The sequence below is a fragment of the Xenia sp. Carnegie-2017 genome, unplaced genomic scaffold (assembly GCF_021976095.1).
Source record: "Xenia sp. Carnegie-2017 unplaced genomic scaffold, XeniaSp_v1 HiC_scaffold_25, whole genome shotgun sequence".
NCBI lineage: Eukaryota > Metazoa > Cnidaria > Anthozoa > Malacalcyonacea > Xeniidae > Xenia > Xenia sp. Carnegie-2017.
Genome location: NW_025813488.1, coordinates 6,496,602 through 6,516,107, shown reverse-complemented (window position 1 = coordinate 6,516,107; position 19,506 = coordinate 6,496,602). Strand labels below are relative to the sequence as shown.

Sequence of the window (19,506 nt, the reverse complement as noted above, 5' to 3'; positions counted from 1 at the left end):
TTAAAAAGACTAGAACTGTTTCCATTTAAAAACCAGGGCATTCATTCTTTTCACTTCGTACTAGTGCTAGTAAACCAGTATGATAGATAATATGTTCTAAACTCAATTTGATTAAAAATGTATGAATAGTGCTAATAGTTTTTATTGGAAGAATAAATTCCAAAGTGACAAACAACTGTGTGGTCAAAAAAAATTATAACGATTATTACTACAATACTCATCACTTTTTTGATTCTACGTAACTTCAAAAGCGAGAGCAATAATTGTGAATACTTTAATGAGACTATAAATTAAGTAAAGCAAGTACATCAGGTACCTGGAAATATAGCAGCTTTGCTGAGATGAAAACCTTGAAAAAAAGAAGAAAGATTTGTTATTTTCATCTTGGTATATTTGAAATGCCAGCGAAAAGTACGTATAGGAATTTGGGGGAGGGAGTAAGGCCAATATAAGCCTCTCGAGAGCTGAAATTAAATGTTTCTTTGCACTATAACAACAATGCTACACAAACTTCCCCCTTCTTCTGGACAATATTGCAACAAAAAAGGTGGGGGCAATTATCGTTTCCACCCGTTTACAGGAAATGAATTTTTAAAATCACTCACGTATGTGGGATGTACATGTGAATCCACCACATGCATGTGTACGTCACAAGGCCAATTTAAAAGAAAGCGGATTCAAAAATATCGAGATACGTGTTGACAGGTCATAAACATTATACCGACTGTATGAATACAAGTGATCAAATTGCATTAAACCATTAAGTCAATGCCAATCATCCCAAGGACAAGAAATTAGAACAGTTGATTAAACTGTCTGAGATCTCACTATGGTACTCTCACGATATTTCCAAAACGTCCATCCTTCCTTTATTTACGGATTCCTTATTCTTACAAGTTTGATCTCAGTATATCCAGTGACCAATACTGGTGATTTTTTGGAAACGCGTAATTCGACTCAACCAAATCATATAAATAACTCCAGGAATTCATCTGGTTTACGCAATCAAAGTGCTGTAAGTATATAATCTACTGCAATTATTTTTTTCTACGAATCTTATCACTATCTCATAGTACAAATGTTAAACATGTATAGATACAATTAAGAACTAGGAGATGTTCAAACTAGTTCATAATTCTCAGTGTACGACTTTAAAACTTGCCATTTATCTTTGGGCAATTATGAACGTATATGAAAACCTTTGACGTCTTTTTCTCTTTCTATATTTCATATGAAACTGAAGAAAAGTTTCTCACTTCCTCAAGAACCATTAATAACAACGATGGTGGTCAACACAATTGGTGTCCTAACAAATGGTCTTCTTATTGTTGTTATTGTGAAGGATCCTTTAAACAAACTAAGACGAGGACCGTGGATTACTATCTTAAGCTTATCTATAGCTGATTTCACTGCATCTTTGTCTCAATTCATGATTGTTGGATTTGGTAAATTGTTCGAGGTCAAATCATCAGAAGCTGTCATTTATTCTGTCCTTTTCTTTTGGATGTTTGGGGCTGCGGGCTCATTTTTTCACTTGACATCACTCACATGGCAAACTTACATGATTGCAAAGTATCCCAAATACAGACAACAAATGTTATCTACGAAGAAAATTTACATATTATGCGCCACAGTTTGGTTGATTGCCATTTGCATGGCATTTGGTGAACTCACATCAATTTTTGTCGAGAAATTTGACCAAGTTATGTACACTTATATCACGCTATATGTCGTTTTGGAGATTGCTGTTTTGATCCAGGTTATTGGGAAGTGTTTAATACTTATAATAGTATGGCAAAATCGACAAAACACGACAGTAAATGCTAAACAGCACAATAGAAAACGTCTGGAAATGGTAAAGACAACTATCTTGCTTAATATCCTATTACTGGTAACTGCGTTTCCTTTTTTTGTGGCCAAACAAGTGGAGTTTATTCAAAGGCTTGGAAAAATACAAAGTGAATTGGCTTGGCGCTTTTCTTACTACTACGAACCAGTTGCCATGGTGAATTTCGCTGTCAATCCAATTGTGTATGCACTGAGGCTTCCCGATTATCGAAACAGTCTGAAGGCGTTGTTTAAAAAGAACAGTTTTATTTCTACTGATACAGCACAGCAATCGACAACCTCGTTCCGTTCTGCTGATGAAACGATTGCTTTGTAGATAATATGCGTTGATTAATATGCATTGATCATATATAACTTGATTACAAATATATATAATGATTATTATTTTAATATAGGTAATAACATAAACTTTAGTGGAATTTGTAGTTATACTTTTGTGTAATTTTTTGTGCAATGTTTATATTTGTAGCCAATTTTGCCTGCAACAAACTATTGTAAAACCGTCAATATTTAGTTTGGGATGAATGGATTAGAGGGTAGTTAGCGATCGTGTGAGTTGGTCTGTTAAGGACTCAAACTTTAAATTCGGAGTAAGTTATCATATATGATGTTGTGTGTATGCAAAATCATTGGAAACCATTAATGAATACCCTTTGAATCAGAGGTACGAGAGTCAGAAACACTGATTGTAATTACTTAACATTACTCACTATGTCTAACGATGGTAGATTAATTAAAATCATTTAGAAGAATTGAATATTAAAGAAATAGCAATATTCGTCTTGTATACAAAGGTGTTGCTGTTTGTATTAGTTTCAGTGTTGATGACATTTTTATACAACTATATCTTATACATTGATTACTGATATTTTTCAACGTCTTTCTTATTAATCTCTCGTGTTTTGCATCATTTACATGATAATTTGGCTTATCAGAAAAAGAACTTTCGTGGCATAATGCATAATTATTCAAAATGTGTTTTTAATATGTCAAAAGAAAAGTGTTTTTGTCATTGTGCGCCAAGACTCTTGAAAGAAGAACATCAGGTAAGAGAGTGATTACACAAAACATAAACTAATTTTAGTTAAAAAGATTTGTAAACAGAGACAAAAGTTTTACCATTATGTATGTGCATGCAATTCTCTATACATTGCTTATAATTTTCACAAATCCTTAATTCTACTCAAGTTACGGCAAACTTTGTCAATACATTCGCACAGATGGAAATTTCCTCTTGCAATTAATGCCGAATAAAATGTATTCTCAGTTGATTTGTTCACACCTGTGATTATAAATATTTTATTCTATTATATAACATGTTATGTCAAAGAAAATCGTTGTTGAGAAAAAATCTCATTTTGTACACTACAAAATGATGTCCTAGTCAATGTTACTATTAGCTACGAGCAAAAAAGCAAGCGATGTTTCGATTTTTTCTCAACTCACCTCGATGTGAGTGGCGGTTTGATACCATGCTACACAATGCATATCCAATTATATTTTCAAGATACTAGCTAAGCTGTTTTCCAAAAATTGTTTGTTGATCATGTTGAAGAGTGATCAGGTTCGTACAGATTTGTTGATCGTTGCAAAATGTATCGGCAAGGACTTGTATTTTGTGTCAAATAATTAGAAACGTGAATGTGATGAATGTTTTTTAGTTGTATGGGATATCAAATTTTTGTTCAAACGTTTTATGGTCTAAATTGACATTAGCATTTTACCTCTTAACTGATGAAACTTTTCCTCATGCATCACAAGATTCTGATTTGGATGAAATTTTTGCATCAGTAATTTGAATGCTTTGCTTGCTGGTAAATGCATTTGATTTTACTGGGGTCATAATGTAGTTAAAAATGTTATATAGGTTTCAGCAAGGTTTGCGTCAGTTAACACTAAAAAATTAATGTTTCAAACGTTTTATTAAGGAATATTGCCTATAGTGACATTCGTTAACTTTCTGCGGAAAAGTTGTGAGGTTGTTCATTTTATCAATCATTTGTCGCACATGATTTACGTCCAGCAGGGTGAATCATGATTCCAAGAAGCTATTACGTCTACTTTTAATGTGCCCTCTCAGCATAATTAACATAATCAACATTAGTCTTGAGTACTTTAAGTAAGTGGATTTTTGTCTGCATTCATCGAGTAAATCATATTTTGTCTAATGCACAAATTTTTTAAAGTGAAAGATTTTTTAAGTGTATGCTTGTTGCTGTACAAACTGCGTCATGCATAAACATCCTTGGTGAATGAATCATGTGCATTGAATTCAATTTCATCTTCCAAATCAATTATTTTGATTTAGAAACGTTCAAGGTCTTGCATGAATTACATTTGACGCTTCTAGTGTTGATTTCAAATCGCCTGCTCAAATAAACATATCCGACACGTTAAAAAGCAGCTGCACATGTAAACTGATAAGATTGAATAATTTTTCATGGCATGTGAAAGTGGTGCTCATTTTGATGATGAAGTCATTTTGTAATGCACAGTAACATTCTCTGAATATTTGGCTCTGGTTTTGTTTTGTCCTAAAGACACTTCGACGTTGTTTTCGTCATTTTTTTGGCATTGTCAGATTTCTTTAAAATCTGTCACTCATTTTCATTAAAGTTAATGGGTGAACGTGTCTGGGTCACTGCGTAGGATGATTGATCTCATTCGCAGTAAAACATCTTATTACATCTGTGCAAATTATTCTCAAATGAAACTCCCAGTTAAAGGGACCTTATCTACATTTAACGTGTCTTCGTCATATGCAAAATTCGACACACTGAACCAACTCCATCTTCAACAACAGCATTAGAAAGGCTTTTGTTAATCACACCTTAATAATGGAACTTACGGCTGTCTGTAGAATATTGATTTGTCAACACACATTTCAGCTTCTGTGTCCGCTCTACGTCAATTGTTACAGGATTTGAGCGACCCAATTCAATCTTTACCTACTTTTATCAAAAATATTAAATTACAAATAGTTCTATATGGTTCTATTAATATTTACTTAATAAAAATTTTCATCATGTATAATATAAACGTTAGATGGATGTCAATGAAATACAAAGAATACCATACATAAGGCAAAAGTTTTCACTATTCGATTAAACAATGAACAAGGTATGATGTTCTCATTGAATATTTGACACCTACTCGCTAAAGACAAGGATGGGGCAGTCTTTGCGGTTATTAAAATTTGTGATTACCATATGCATTTAATAACGAATTTCAACACTCTTTATTATGCATCACGTATATTCAACTACTCGTTTTGTGTTACACAACTTAAGTTACCTGAGATATTTCCATTATCAAAACAGTGTATGATTATCTTGTTTACTAATGTGCTTTTGTTTCCTTTTTATTCATGCTTTCCTTCAAATACTAACACGACACTTGTCAAATATTGAATTAAAAACACGCTCCGAATATTTCAAAATCTATACACAAAGATTTAGGGAATAGAGTGAAAAAAAATCCACGAGTGAAAGCAAAATTACATGGGAACTTCTAAAATAACGAGGTTCCTGTATTTAAAAAGTGCTCCTACAAGGATGTTGATTGTATTATAAACAGACAAATGACAGATGAGTCAAATATCTGTCACGAATGACAAATGTTGTTCAAAACTTCCGCGAACACTAGAAACTTTTGTCGATCACACTTGTCACGAATAACAAGTACGCGCGGAGAGTTCACCAGTGTGCGGCGGGCTTAACAATCTTCTATAAACATGCCGTAAATATGGTACAAGATTTCCGGAAACGCACGCCAATTAAATCTGTAAACAATATGTACGTGCACGACGATGAAATAACAACTCCAACACACACAACGCTTACTTGATTGTAGGGAGAACATACTCTGTCAATATCAAATTCAAAGTGAAAGAAAAGCAGCGCACCATATTATCTAGGGTCTCACTATGATAATCAAAAGGCATTTCCAAAACGTCTATCCTTCCTTTGTCTATGGATTCCTTATTCTTACAAGTTTGATGAAAGTACATCCAATGGCCAATGCTGGTGATTTGGGGAAAATGTGCAACTCGACTCAAACAAACCAGACAAATTGCACAAGGAATGAGACTGGTTCTCGTAATCAAAGTGATGTAAGTTTATAAACAAAAACTCTATTGTATGTAATTACAAAAATCATTTTATTTGGTCTGATGAATTAATTTAAAGTCAATGAAATGTTTTGTTGACTGGAAAGAAATGCATTCAAAGAAAGGAGGTAGGTGCAAAAAAATCTCTTATAAAAAAAAAGTCAAAAAGCCACAATAGTCTAACTGAAGCCATTGGGTAAAAGTCATCTTATTGAACAACCTTATATTTTTTGTATTTATTATTTCCTTTGTGCGATTTTTATGGCATTATCAGAAGTTGGTTTACCCCGTGCCTCAAACTGAATACGTTTAAAAGGAAAGATTTTTCTATCAAAAACACGCGGAATTTTAGCGCTTTTATTTTAGATACAAACTTCTTCACAGTATAATGTGCAGTGATTTTAGAATTATTTGCAACATTTCCAATATTTATAAGACCACCATCAACTACAATAATTGTACCTCTCCATAATTTCTGTAAGTTATTTATTATCATATGCTCCATCTCGAAATCAAATAAACTAAAGTGTTCACAATATTTTAATACATGTCACACAAAAAGAGACTTAGAATAAAAATCATATCAAATCCTCGTGTCAAGCGCAGCAGAAATGATTTCCGTTTCACAATTACATTTGCGAATTCTTTGTCGCTGTCCAAATTCTGTAAAAATCTCCACATTCCCCCTTTTGCTCGCACGTAATATGAAGCAAAGACTGCAGAAAATGGCAGTTCTGCGATTTCGTATTTGAAATTTTTATAACTCATCCACGAAGCCTTGAGGTGTATCCGCTTCTGAAATGCTTCCGTATTCTGTAATTCGTAACACTTGCTGAGTGCAAAACTTGCACACTTGCAGTGGAAAACTACGTCTAAAAGAAATGAAATAGACTGACAAGAGATAAAGCATTGAATTAATGCATTTCTAAAATTCTTGCAATTTTCTTCTCCACCATTGAGAAATATGACAGTTTACAATGCATTTAAAATTTTCATATGTTTTATTGAAGAGCAAACCCAAGAACAGTATCTCGTTTCGTTATGAAACATTAATAACAACAATGGTGGTCTCCACAGTTGGTGTCCTAACAAATGGTCTTCTTATTGTTGTTATTGTGAAGGATCCTTTAAACAAACTAAGACGAGGACCGTGGATTACCATCTTAAGCTTATCTATAGCAGACATCACTGCATCTTTGTCCCAATTCATGATTGTTGGACTGGGTAGATTGTTCGAGGTCAAACCATCAGAAGCTGTCATTTATTCCGTCCTTTTCTTTTGGATGTTTGGGGCTGCGGGCTCATTTTTTCATTTGACATCACTCACATGGCAAACTTACATAATTGCAAAGTATCCCATACGTTGCCGACAGATGTTGTCTACCAGAAAAATATACATATTATGTGCGACTGTTTGGTTGATTGCCATTTGCATGGCATTTGGTGAACTCTCATCAATTTACACCAAGAAAAATGAACAGCTTATGTACACCTATATCACAGTATATGTTGTCTTGGAAATCGCTGTATTACTTCAGATCATATTGAAGTCTTTCATAATTAAGATTGTATTGCAAAGTCGACAAGACACTAAAGTAAATGCTGAACAGCACAACACTAAACACCTTGAAATTGTAAAGACAATCATTGTGTTGAATGTCTTATTACTGGTAACTGCATTTCCTTTTTTTGTCGCCAAACAAGTGGAGTTTATTCAAAGGCTAGGGAAACTACAAAGTGAATTGGCTTGGCGCTTTTCGTATTACTATAAGCCAGTGGCCATGGTGAATTTTGCTGTCAATCCAATTGTGTATGCACTGAGGCTTCCAGATTATCTAAACAGTATGAAGGCGTTGTTTAGAAAGAAGAATACTGTTTTTACTCCAACATTCCAGTCAACGACCTTTTCCTTCCAGCCCACCAATGAAACATTTGCGATGTAACTACATTCATCGTTCATAACTTTATGATTAATACATAAATTTTTTATTTGGGTATAGTATAGGTAATATTAGCATAGTTTTAAAGGGAAGATGAAGGAAAAAGAAACTATCAAGATTTGTAGCGAGATTTAAGCTGACTAAAAATTAAAGCCAACTTTTTGACTTTTTTTTTCATGAGAAAGATCAGCAGTATAATACTTTTTTAACGGTACATATCATTAATCAAATAAACCTTGAACTTAGAGACGTTACAGATTTACTTAATGCTTCGATAAAAATTTGAAAGAAAAAATGAGTCTTGCTTGTTTGTTAAGTTTTCTAAACAGTCTTGCTTGTTGAAAAAATGACAACAAACTTACTTCATATATCGGCTGCTACTTGGTGGTTATATTGGAAAACAAATACTTCGGTATAAACAGAACTTCGTTCCATCGATCAAAGAGTAAATTGATCTGTTCAAAATAAAGAAAATGTGTACGCAGCTAACGTACAGTCGCAAGTGCACGGACAGCTTGAATATAGAATCCTTTCAACACAGGCATATGAGCCAAAAGAAACAAAAACGATGAACCATCAAAATGAAATTTGCATAGTTTTTATTCTACTTGCGTTATGATGAAAAGTTTGCTTACACAAAAAATTCTTGTGATGACCCAAAGCACAAACTTACATTGTGTGCTGAAACAGGAAATTTTGCTATTGCATTTATTAGTACGTTAGTCTTAAAATTGAACGAATTTATGTTTTGAAATATGACAAATCAAGATACCTACAACAAAGACTTTGCTAAGAATTCTCAATAACATGAGACCACCCCGGGCCCTGGTAAAGCCATAACTCTTTAATACAACAAGACGTTCTGTACACAGATGAAATTTATTTTGGTGAGTGAATCAGTTCACTGCAATAATGAAGAAAGTAGAATTCAATACATAATGTGGAGTGACATTCGTTTCACTTTCTACATCAATATACAGCCAATTATTCATTTTCGTCTTTGTCAGTACTTCCTGTATACAAAGGAAGTTTGTGTACATCATCATGATGCCAAGCCCAAGTTTTGAAGTAGTCGGACGTAGCCGTTAAGCCACTTCGGTGGTCATTATCAACCCAGAAGAATATTTGTTTTGTCTGTTTCAAAACACCAGATACATAAACACGATCTTAATTTACCATACCATATAAGACATTTTATTTTGCTATCAATTGAGTATTTGTGAGAAGAAAAGTTAAGAACGCATCACACGACGAACGCGAAAGTCGTTTTTTTTATAACATCCAAAACTTATTGTAAGAAGGCTAGCAGACGACAAAGAAGTTAGTCTTGGAGGTATATAATAATTATTATTTGTAATAGCAGGATTACGGCGTTTTACCAAACCTTGTCGTTCGTTTGAGCTGATAGTACGATTAATAAAACATTTCGACATGTGGTTTATCGAATCCCTTCAAACCAAATTTTAGTCATCGATTCATGAAATTACCAGACTTTGTACACTTCAAATTAGATTTTGTATAAGTAAATTATATTACTTTTTTAGACAGGTGGAACCCGGCGTACATTTCCTTACATATAATCAATTTCTAAGGTCACGCTATGGTACCTGTACAATATGTTTATAGATACGTTGTTTTTATATGTTTGTTGAATATATATCTAGTGCCAGTGGTCAAAGCTAGCGACAATTCTATCGAAATGTGCAATTCGACTAAAATAGATCAAGTAAATTGCACAAGGAATTCCTCCGTTTCGCAAAATAATACAAAAGTATATATCAAATAAAAAGTATTATAAGTCATCAAAATAAACTTTGTTGACTGCAAAGAGAAATGCATTCAAAGAAATACATACAAGCATGCGAGAAAAACGTACACTCGTTTTCTCTTTTGTATTACACAACAACGTTACATGCAGTGATTTTATCATGAAATTTGACATTTTGAGAATGAGCAAAACTATTATGGGCAGTTCATTTAATTAGCATTTTGTGGCTTCATGGTAAGCTGTAAAGATAAACATTGTTATACATAGTTATTTGGCAAAATCAAATAATCGTATGATAAAACATGCATAAAATGATTTCACCAATATCTTCGAATACGAACGAAAAATATCAAAAAGATTCTCATATTGCTTACACAAACCAGACTTCTAAAAAATGCTGAAAGTCCAGTTTCAAATATCAATCTTTTCACAAAACTTTGAATGTTTGAAATCGCTCTCACTATTTATACGATTTTGAATAAAACGTATGCGTCATCAAAGTGATTCTTACAGGAAAAGATCTATCCACAATTGTAGATTTTTAATATGTTATGTAAATCAATTTCTCTAGTTGCTTTAGTAGAGTGCCTTCACAGTAATGATCGAAGAAAATTCATCAAGCAACTAGTTCATGATTCTCAGTGTACGACTGCAAAAATTACCATTTATCTATGTGCAATTATGAATGTATATGAAAACATTTGACGTCTTTTCCTCTTTCTATATTTCATATGAAACCCATGAAGAGTTTTTCACTTGGCTATGAAACATTAATAACAAGGATGGTGGTCTCCACAATTGGTGTCCTAACAAATGGTCTTCTTGTTGTTGTTATTCTTGTAGATCCGCTTAACATACTAAAATAAGGAAGGTGGATTACCATCTTATGCTTATCTATAGCTGATTTCACTGCATCTTTGTCTCAATTCATGATTGTTGGATTGGGTAGATTGTTCGAGGTCAAACCATCAGAAGCTGTCATTTATTCTGTCCTTTTCTTTTGGATGTTTGGGGCTGCGGGCTCATTTTTTCACTTGACATCACTCACATGGCAAACTTACATGATTGCAAAGTATCCCATACGTAGCCGACAGATGTTGTCTAGCAGAAAAATATACATATTATGTGCGACTGTTTGGTCGATTGCCATTTGCATGGCATTTGGTGAACTCACATCAATTTACAGCAAGAAAAATGAACAGCTTATGTACACCTATATCACGCTATTTGCTGTTTTGGAGATTGCTGTTTTCATCTTGGTTATTGGGAAGTGTTTAATACTTATAATAGTATGGCAAAATCGACAAAACACGACAGTAAATGCTAAACAGCACAATAGAAAACATCTGGAAATGGTAAAGACAACTATCTTGCTAAATATCCCTTTACTGGTAACTGCGTTTCCTTATTTTGTCGCTAAACAAGTGGAGTTTATTCAAAGGCTTGGAAAAATACAAAGTGAATTGGCTTGGCGCTTTTCTTACTACTACATACCAGTTGCCATGGTGAATTTCGCAGTCAATCCAATTGTGTATGCACTGAGCCTTCCGAATTATTGAAACAGTCTGAAGGCGTTGTTTACAGCACAGCAATCGACAACCTCGTTGCGTTCTGCTGATGAAACGATTGCTTTGTAGATAATATGCATTGATTAATATGCATTGATCATATATAACTTGATTACAAATATAAATAATGATTATTTTTTTAATATAGGTAATAACATAAACTTTAGGGGAATTTGTAGTTATACTTTTGTGTAATTTTTAGTGTAATGTTTGTATTTGTAGCCAATTTTGCCTGCAACAAACTATTTTGATAACCACATCAAAACATAGTACAATATCGTATCTAATAATACGTTGTCCTCCTTGCTGCTTATTTACATCTTTACGAAGAAATTCTCTACATTGAATTTAGCGTGAGCAGAAGCTTTGTGTAACAGGTAAAACTTGGCAGCTTTGTTGCATCGAAAATTTCACAAGAAAAGCAAGTTGCCCTTACAGACTTAACTTCTTTCAAAATGGCAGAACGTTTTCATTGATAAAACAGCATGGTCAGCAATCAGCATGTATTTGAAAATTCAGGCAGAATCGTTTTAATTATACTTTATAGTTTGCAAGAAAAGTATGTTTAACAATCTATCAATATGTAGCATTTTATCTGCACTAGCAAAAAGAGGAAGGCAGAAATGAGCATAGTCTTAAAATTCACACATACACATTATACTTTCATACAATTATATTTGTCTAATTTTAGTGTTTGATAGAATAAGCTGATAATAAACGAACAATGAACAATACACTTTAATGAATACATTTATTTATTGTCCATAAAGATTTTTGAACGTCTTCTTGGACAAAATTTTGCGTCGGGATAATCACATCTTTTTTTCATATTATGACGCAGCTGACGTTTTTCCTTTTTGTTTTCCAGTTCAATTGGATTCTCCAAAGATTCGCCATTCAACCACAACCATTTTGGTTTTGCACAGCAGGAAGAAAAAAAACACAATATGAAGAAAAGAACAAGGCCATATTTCAACTCTTTCATACTTTACACAACAGCCCAAGAGAAGCTTGACGTCCAATTCTTCAAGTTTCAAAGTAGATTTACTGCCAGTACATCATTCCTATGGCACAGCTATATTTATACCATCAAGCATCAAGTGTTTTTAAACACAGACATCAAGCTTCTTAACAGCTTGAGTTTACTAAATGGATTCGGGCTGTTCTTAGTTTGGATAATACCTTTCAAAGTCTTTAAGCAACAAGAGAACACTTGACAGATAAAAAATGATGAGAACCGAAAGCCGTGTCCTATTACTATATGTTGCTTTATTGGTTATATGGGTATTCAGTGTTCTATGTTTTGCCAATAATTTCGCTATTGTTTGGTTCATTTTAGACACAGCTTGAGCAAAATTATATTTTGTATCGGTGTTCAACTGCATTGAAGCATCAAGTGCTTTTATAAACTGTAGTGACAACGTGTGTTAAGTACGTAGCGTTGCCAGATGGAATAGAATCTTCTAACTTTGCAAAACAGCATTCACAAAAAATGAACATTCGAAACTACTTGTTTTTAAACATACGAAATTTTTTGTCTGAGTAATCTTCACATGCTCCTTTAAATAAAATCGTTACAGTTGTACGTGTGTTAAATAAATTTTCACATTTTTATTAAATCATTAATGACTTTGAGCTGACCTACACAATTTTAGCCTTACTTGTAATAAACAAAGTACATAAAGCAGTTCCTGTTATACAGATGCTACAGTTCCATTAAATAGAGTGCTCATACAGTATAATCACCGTTTTTTTAATCAATAACAGCTATTTTAGTTATTTTTTAATGGAAAATATCTTCAATCATAAATCCCAACGTAAAGGCGCTGAAAATGTAGTAAATAGGGGTTATATAATCTATACATATATACATGCTCATTATATGTTGGCCTGTTGCATTTTCTAACTTTAGCTTTAACTTCATAACGTAAGAATAATGTATTACATGATATTACTAACATCCTATATGCTCATTGTCTATATAGTTAGTAAAACTGTATAGTAGAATTCCCAGCATTCATGTAATCTTAGAACTCTCTATGACAAGTTCATGACATAACATATAAGTTCATTTTGACTTCTTGTAATATCAGCTGTTTTTTAAATGCTCTGAGCAATTAAAATATTAGAGAGTCATATATAGTTGCGCATGAGATGCGTCAAAACTCTATGCATGTGATGGATATGACGGATCGTAGAACTAAAAATACTTTTTCCTTTGTTTTATAAATATTTTAAAGGCGTCGTTCAGTTTGGACTATTCGAGTGGAAAAAGATGTTTGAATGTTAAAACCTAAAATATGCAGTGTATGAACGAAGAGTGTTTGATTGTTGTCTTCAACTTATTTTTTATTACTTTTTGCTTTTCCATCTAAAATTCAACGACGAACAAACCCATGTATACATGTTTGACTTATTTTTGTCATGTATAGACTCTGTCTTACGTTTACTTTTCATAGTTCTATAAGCACAATTGTATTTTCTAGTTGACATAGAATTTTTTCTTTTTCCTTTCAAATCTGCATATCATTTTTATTGTATGATTCAATTATGACAGATAAATTAATGTGAAAGTCCATAACATGCGTGGTTATTTTATTGGTTAATATTGCCTGGTATGACGACATTGTTATTTTCAAATAAACTTTTTATGAAAGTTTTGTTGATGTCATGCTTGATATTTGAAGCTACGATAATAATTTTCGTTAAAACACCACATATTAAAATATGTATTGCAAGCCTTTTTCGTCAACGTATATTTCTAAAACTGATTTATATGTTTGCTCTTGTTTAGGCTACATGAATACATGGCCACAATTTGTGGCGGTTTAAATTATATTTTATGCATGTATATTGGATGTGTTTTAATCCAATCACACAACCTGCTGACAAACGTACAACCCATATACCCCCCCCTCACCCCTATTCTTTTTATTGTCACTTACGCATGTCATATGAATGTTTTATGCAGTGCGGTGTTTGAAATTAAATGAGATATGATCTTCGCACTTTAGCTGGACGATCATATCTCATTTAATTTAACTTACGCATGTCTCGACGCTGTGTCTTATCCTGTTTCAGAGTCAAGTAAACGTCGACCGAAACAGAAACGAAAGCCCGGTCGCAATCCCAGAGTTCCATTCACTCCCAAACAGCTGACGACCCTGGAAAACAAGTTTGAAACAATGAAGTACTTGACAAGTGATGAAGTTCGTAGTTTGTGTTTGGAACTGACGTTACCGGAAAACAAAATCAAAATATGGTTTCAAAATGGACGAGCAAGAGAGAAAAGAAGAAGTTCACAAAGCAGCGATGAATATGTTGACGTAATGACAATTGACGGGGAGAACAGTTAGCTATGTATGACGACACATGCACTGAAAATTAGTTGTAGTTTTTATAGAGGTCTATAGTTAGAAAATCAGTTATGCAATCATAGAGTTTGCATTGTAGTAATCTTGCACAGCGTACGTTCAACAGGACCTTTATTTATTGCTGTCAATATTCAATAATGAGCATAGGAATTTCATCGATGACGTCATTCGAGCATTGCCGCTTACAAAGAGAAAACGCTTTGAATGCAAAGTTTCATAATGAAACACATCGTAAAAACCTCAGGTTGTAGCATAGGATAAAAAATAAAACATACTTTTACATTTCATCATGATCTCAATGTCCATTTTTGTAATAAATATAAAAAATAAATAATGCATTTAAAGTTGAGTGACTTAAAATAAGGTTTACACTGCAGGTCGATTTAAACACTGCAACAACAAAATCAAGGTTTATGATTGGTTCAAAGTATAGTGAAGTAAAAGATGCCATAGAAATGCCGAATCTCAAGAATTAGAGTTTATCGCTGTTATCTAATTGACCCAATCGGAAAATCAGTTTATATAAGGTAAGTACTAATTTAAAAATGAACACATAAAAGAGAGATTAAAAAAATGAATGCAACAGAAAAACATAGCTACCACTTCGTAATAATGCAATACCTGGATTAAAATATTTTATGCGGTTTTACTCTATGATATTCACTGACATTTACATACATAAATTTTATCGAAAAGCAAAGTTATCTAGACGGATGGTTGTATTGAAAAATACTAAATTTATAGTAGAAAAACATAAGAAACATACCATACAGAGACTTAAGAGGTTCAACTACCTTCAAACCCTCTCTCGCAAGAGAAGTACTGGTACCACCACTACCACCTTTCATGCGAGAGAAGTACATGCACCACCACTTCTCTCTCCCGCGAGAGAAGTACATGCACCACCAATATCCCCTTTTCAGCAAGAGAAATACAAGCACCACCACCAACCTCTCTACCAGGCGCGGATCCAGCTCCTTAGCTGACCGATGCATTGCGAGCGCCGAAGGCGCGAGCCACCGCTAGGGGGGTCTGGGGGCATGCTCCCCCAGAAAATTTTTGAATTTTCAATATCCGAGAAGCATTTTCCAGAGATTTGGGAAAGGTGACAGAAAAATCTTAAGCGTAAATTTTATCGAAAAAATAACATGAGCCGTCTTTTGTAAGATAACAGCATTGATAAAAGCAATGTTCAAAGGTGGTCTTCTTCCAACGGTAAAAAAGATGAAAAGTTTAATAAAAGCAATGTTCAAAGATCGTCTTCTTCCAACCACAGCAAAGATGAAATGTTTAAGAAAATCAATGTTTAAACGTGGTCTTCGTCCTCTCAATAACGGCTGAAAACAAGATAACTCTCAAAGAAAATGTAGGTTGTTTATCAGCATTAAGAATTTCTCATGGAGCTCATCGTCAAGCATCTGTTTCTTTATCCTCCAGGATATCAAGAAATTGCATCCTCGTTGGGTTTTGTCTAGCAATGGTATTAATCACTTCTTCGACATCACACTTAATATCATCATTAATATGCACTTGGGCTAATCCATTTAACCTTTCGTTGATCATTGTGCTACGTAACCAAGTTTTCATTCGACGAAGGGCAGAAACGGATCTTTCACACTCACATGTAGTGACTGGCACAACAGCGAGTATCTTAAGCGCTGTAAATATATTTGGAAACGCAAGTTTGTTACAAGTTCGAAGCGTGTCGGCAATTGAATCGTACTTAACTTTCTCAAAGCCCCCTTTCCAATTTGTTTCCCACAATCCTAATTCAGCATGTATTTTCCGAAAGTGTGGCATATCCTCTTTATATGCAACAGCAAACTTCATAAACTCTTCCTTCCAATTAATGTCCTTGCAATTGAGAAAAATACTAGGTATAATATAGAATCCACGATAAATATCGCACACCTCTGAAGAAAACCGAAATTCCATCTGTTCAATCAAGTGATCAAGAAGAGGGATGGTTAGTTTCATGCGGTAGTATTCACGTGCTGAAGTCATAAGTATATTGGAAGAAGGAATACAGTCATTACATTTTTAATGTAATCCATACAATACATAAACTAAAATGCAACTAAAATCGCACCTACCCCTGCATATTACAGTTTGTATTATATTACATATGAATACAAGTATAAGTGCTGCATAAGTAATATGACATCGTGTATATTTTATGATGATTGTTCGTCGTTATCTACACGACTACACTCAGAGTCTGAAATGAGTACACTATTTACATTTAAAACATGCAAGCATAAAGGTAAATTTACTTACTTTAAAGCTCTTAGTTCTCCACTTTGCCAATGAACTGTCAAGTGCTTAGGTATTAACAATTCACTTGACATATCTCTCCCATTTTTACCCTTTGAAAAGGGATTCCAAAGAGAGGATTTTGAAATAAAAGTAGCAGCTCTCGTTTCATAGGTTCGACGCACTCCATTAATATCAAATGACTTCTCTCGAAGCAGAGTACACAGATCGTGTTTGATATTCTCGACAGCCATGACTTCGATCGATGATTGCGAGTTATATCAAGTGATCAAATAACAATGCATTCAACTTTGAAGTTCAAAGTTGAATGCATCGGTGCCATGTGCCCACAATCACAAAATTATGGAAAATGCATCGCTCAGCGGCAAAATCTACCGTGACGTAAGGCCCTAAAACAATGGTTTTGCTGATGTCACAGTAGATTTCACGCGGAAAAGGACTCGGGACCGATGCATCGACCGATGCATCGCAAATCTACTGTGACGTAGCGATGCCTCTTCCATCTACCGTGACGTGCTGGCAGAATACTATTAAATTACTTACTAATTATGTATTCACGACAAAATTTCGCTAAATTTTATCGACTTTTCTTTCGCTATTTGTGTCATGGAATACGACAAAATTATCGGAGAACACAAATGTTATTTCTAGAACAAATTTTAGCTTAAAACTGCTAAATCTATAAGTTAACTAAACAATATATCACTGTCAAATGTGCGTTTTAAATAATTCGAAAATAATATTTGCTATTTATTTCATTAAAATGCAAACTCGCAGATTTTAATATCTAAATATTTTGACCGATGCATTCGCATCGGTTGCATCGGTCTAGATCCGCCCCTGCTCTCTACTGCAGGAGAAGTACAAGCACCACCATCAACCTCTCTAACGCAGGAGAAATACAAGCACCACCATCAACCTCTCTAACGCAGAAGAAGTACAAGCACCACCACCAACCTCTCTCCCGGAGGAGAAGTACAAGCCCCACCATCAACCTTTCTCCCGCAAGAGAAATACAAGCACCACCACCAACCCTTCTCCCGCAAGAGAGTACAAGCACCACCACCAACCCTTCTCCCGTAAGAGATGTACTGTCACCTCTCCACCCTCTCATGCGAAAGAAGTACCAGCAACAGTAGCAATGACGTGAAGAGTTGAGCTCCATTTATCTAAGGCTGTAATGACTTAATACAAATTTATGACATTTTTCCATACCCCTGTATCATTAGAAACTGTGCTTTAAACTTTAAGAACGAAGCTTTGAGCTTTTAAACGTCTTCACAGGGTTTCAACAATAAAAGAAATAAAAATGTCTTATTCTTTTACAAGTCACATATTTACACAATTCTCATCAATCCTAATGTATAGTTCTATAGACAAAAACATTTTCTTAAAAAATATATTATCAATGTACAACAAAACGATATATTATCAATATCCAATAACAAAAACAATTTTACACAATTCTCATCAATCCTAATGTATAGTTCTATAGACAAAAGTATTTTGGTAAAAAATATATTATCAATGTACAACAAAACGATATATTATCAATATCCAAAAAACAAAAACAATTTTACAAAACGACACAAACATAAACTCGACATCTTAAACAGTTTCAGAAAAGTTGTCAAAGAACACCTGTCATTTCTGCATATCACTTAATAACAAAAAAATTTACGCGAAATAATAAACGCACTTTATAATGATAATTAAAAATCTTTCATTTTTGACATAGCTTTTAGTGTAGCTAATATTAAAATCGGAACTGCTGAATAATTAAATTTTACTGATGAATTTACTCCAGTTTTCACCTGTTTTTACTTAAAACAAACTAGCTAACAACTTTATCATTATGAGCTATATATTCTAAATCCACTAAACTTTGGTTTCATTTAAAATATAAAATATGAAATAAAATTTCTGTGCAGTAGTTATAAGGTTTATGGGTCTTCGAATACAATAATTCGCTATTGCGCAAAAGGAAGATTTCTCATTATCCTTAAAATGAAAGTTTGGGTGTAAAACATTACACCGGAGTATAGGGAGACATAGAACGAAAACGGGATTTTCTATTTTCAAAGTTTTACTTTTATTTACAAGAGTCCTACCCGTAGAATAAACTATAATATCAAAAGATAGTACAAAGTTTTAAACAACTTCGGCCTGTTTGACTTAATTTAAACCAGCCTTAATCATGTTTAGACATTTTTAGTTTGTTGATAACTTTCAGTCTTTCACAGCTTAACTCTTTCATTTACAAGACTTTATACTTTTTAAATTGATAACATTTAATAAACCAAGTCATTCGCACAATCCAAAATTAGCCCCACATTCAATCTTTTTATGTTGTGAAATTTAATTCATTTTGGATGGAAAACTGACTTAAATAAATTTGCTTAACAATCAGCTTATCAATTGCCCACTCGGGATAAAGACTAGTGATCACAATGATAAAACAAAGTTGCATTGAAAGATAGAACTTTGCTATTTTAACGCTGTTATCTTGATTAGGTGTTGTTATATGATGTATTTTAAGTGCCTTTCGATTGCCATAAGCCCATAACGAATAGCAATGTAACATAAGAAACATCAAAACTAGACGACTGACCACATTATGAAATAG

The 19,506-nt window shown here is 33.6% G+C and overlaps 2 protein-coding genes across 3 annotated transcripts in view; both read left to right on the top strand.

Annotated features, from left to right (window-relative positions):
- The first annotated feature begins 2,855 nt into the window (after positions 1-2,855).
- Positions 2,856-8,152, top strand: LOC124453062 (cannabinoid receptor 1-like). The gene is made up of 3 exons (XM_047003778.1): positions 2,856-2,894; positions 5,701-5,959; positions 6,967-8,152. Exons 2-3 carry the CDS (start codon positions 5,774-5,776, stop codon positions 7,897-7,899), a joined length of 1,119 nt encoding a protein of 372 aa, XP_046859734.1. The 5' UTR covers positions 2,856-2,894; positions 5,701-5,773; the 3' UTR covers positions 7,900-8,152.
- A 1,353-nt stretch (positions 8,153-9,505) lies between these two features.
- Positions 9,506-19,506, top strand: part of LOC124453075 (cannabinoid receptor 1-like) — a 109,691-nt gene continuing 99,690 nt past the window's right edge. For both annotated transcript variants that reach the window (XR_006950965.1, XM_047003823.1), the window contains exon 1: positions 9,506-9,667. The gene's annotated coding sequence lies outside the window, so the exon portion shown is untranslated. The remainder of the gene's footprint in view (positions 9,668-19,506) is intronic.

Coding starts and splice junctions, on each gene's coding strand:
- LOC124453062 (XM_047003778.1), top strand. CDS start 5,774: ATGATAATCAAAAGGCATTTCCAAAACGTCTATCCTTCCTTTGTCTAT. Junction 5,960..6,966: donor GTTCTCGTAATCAAAGTGAT/GTAAGTTTATAA, acceptor GTTTTATTGAAG/AGCAAACCCAAGAACAGTAT.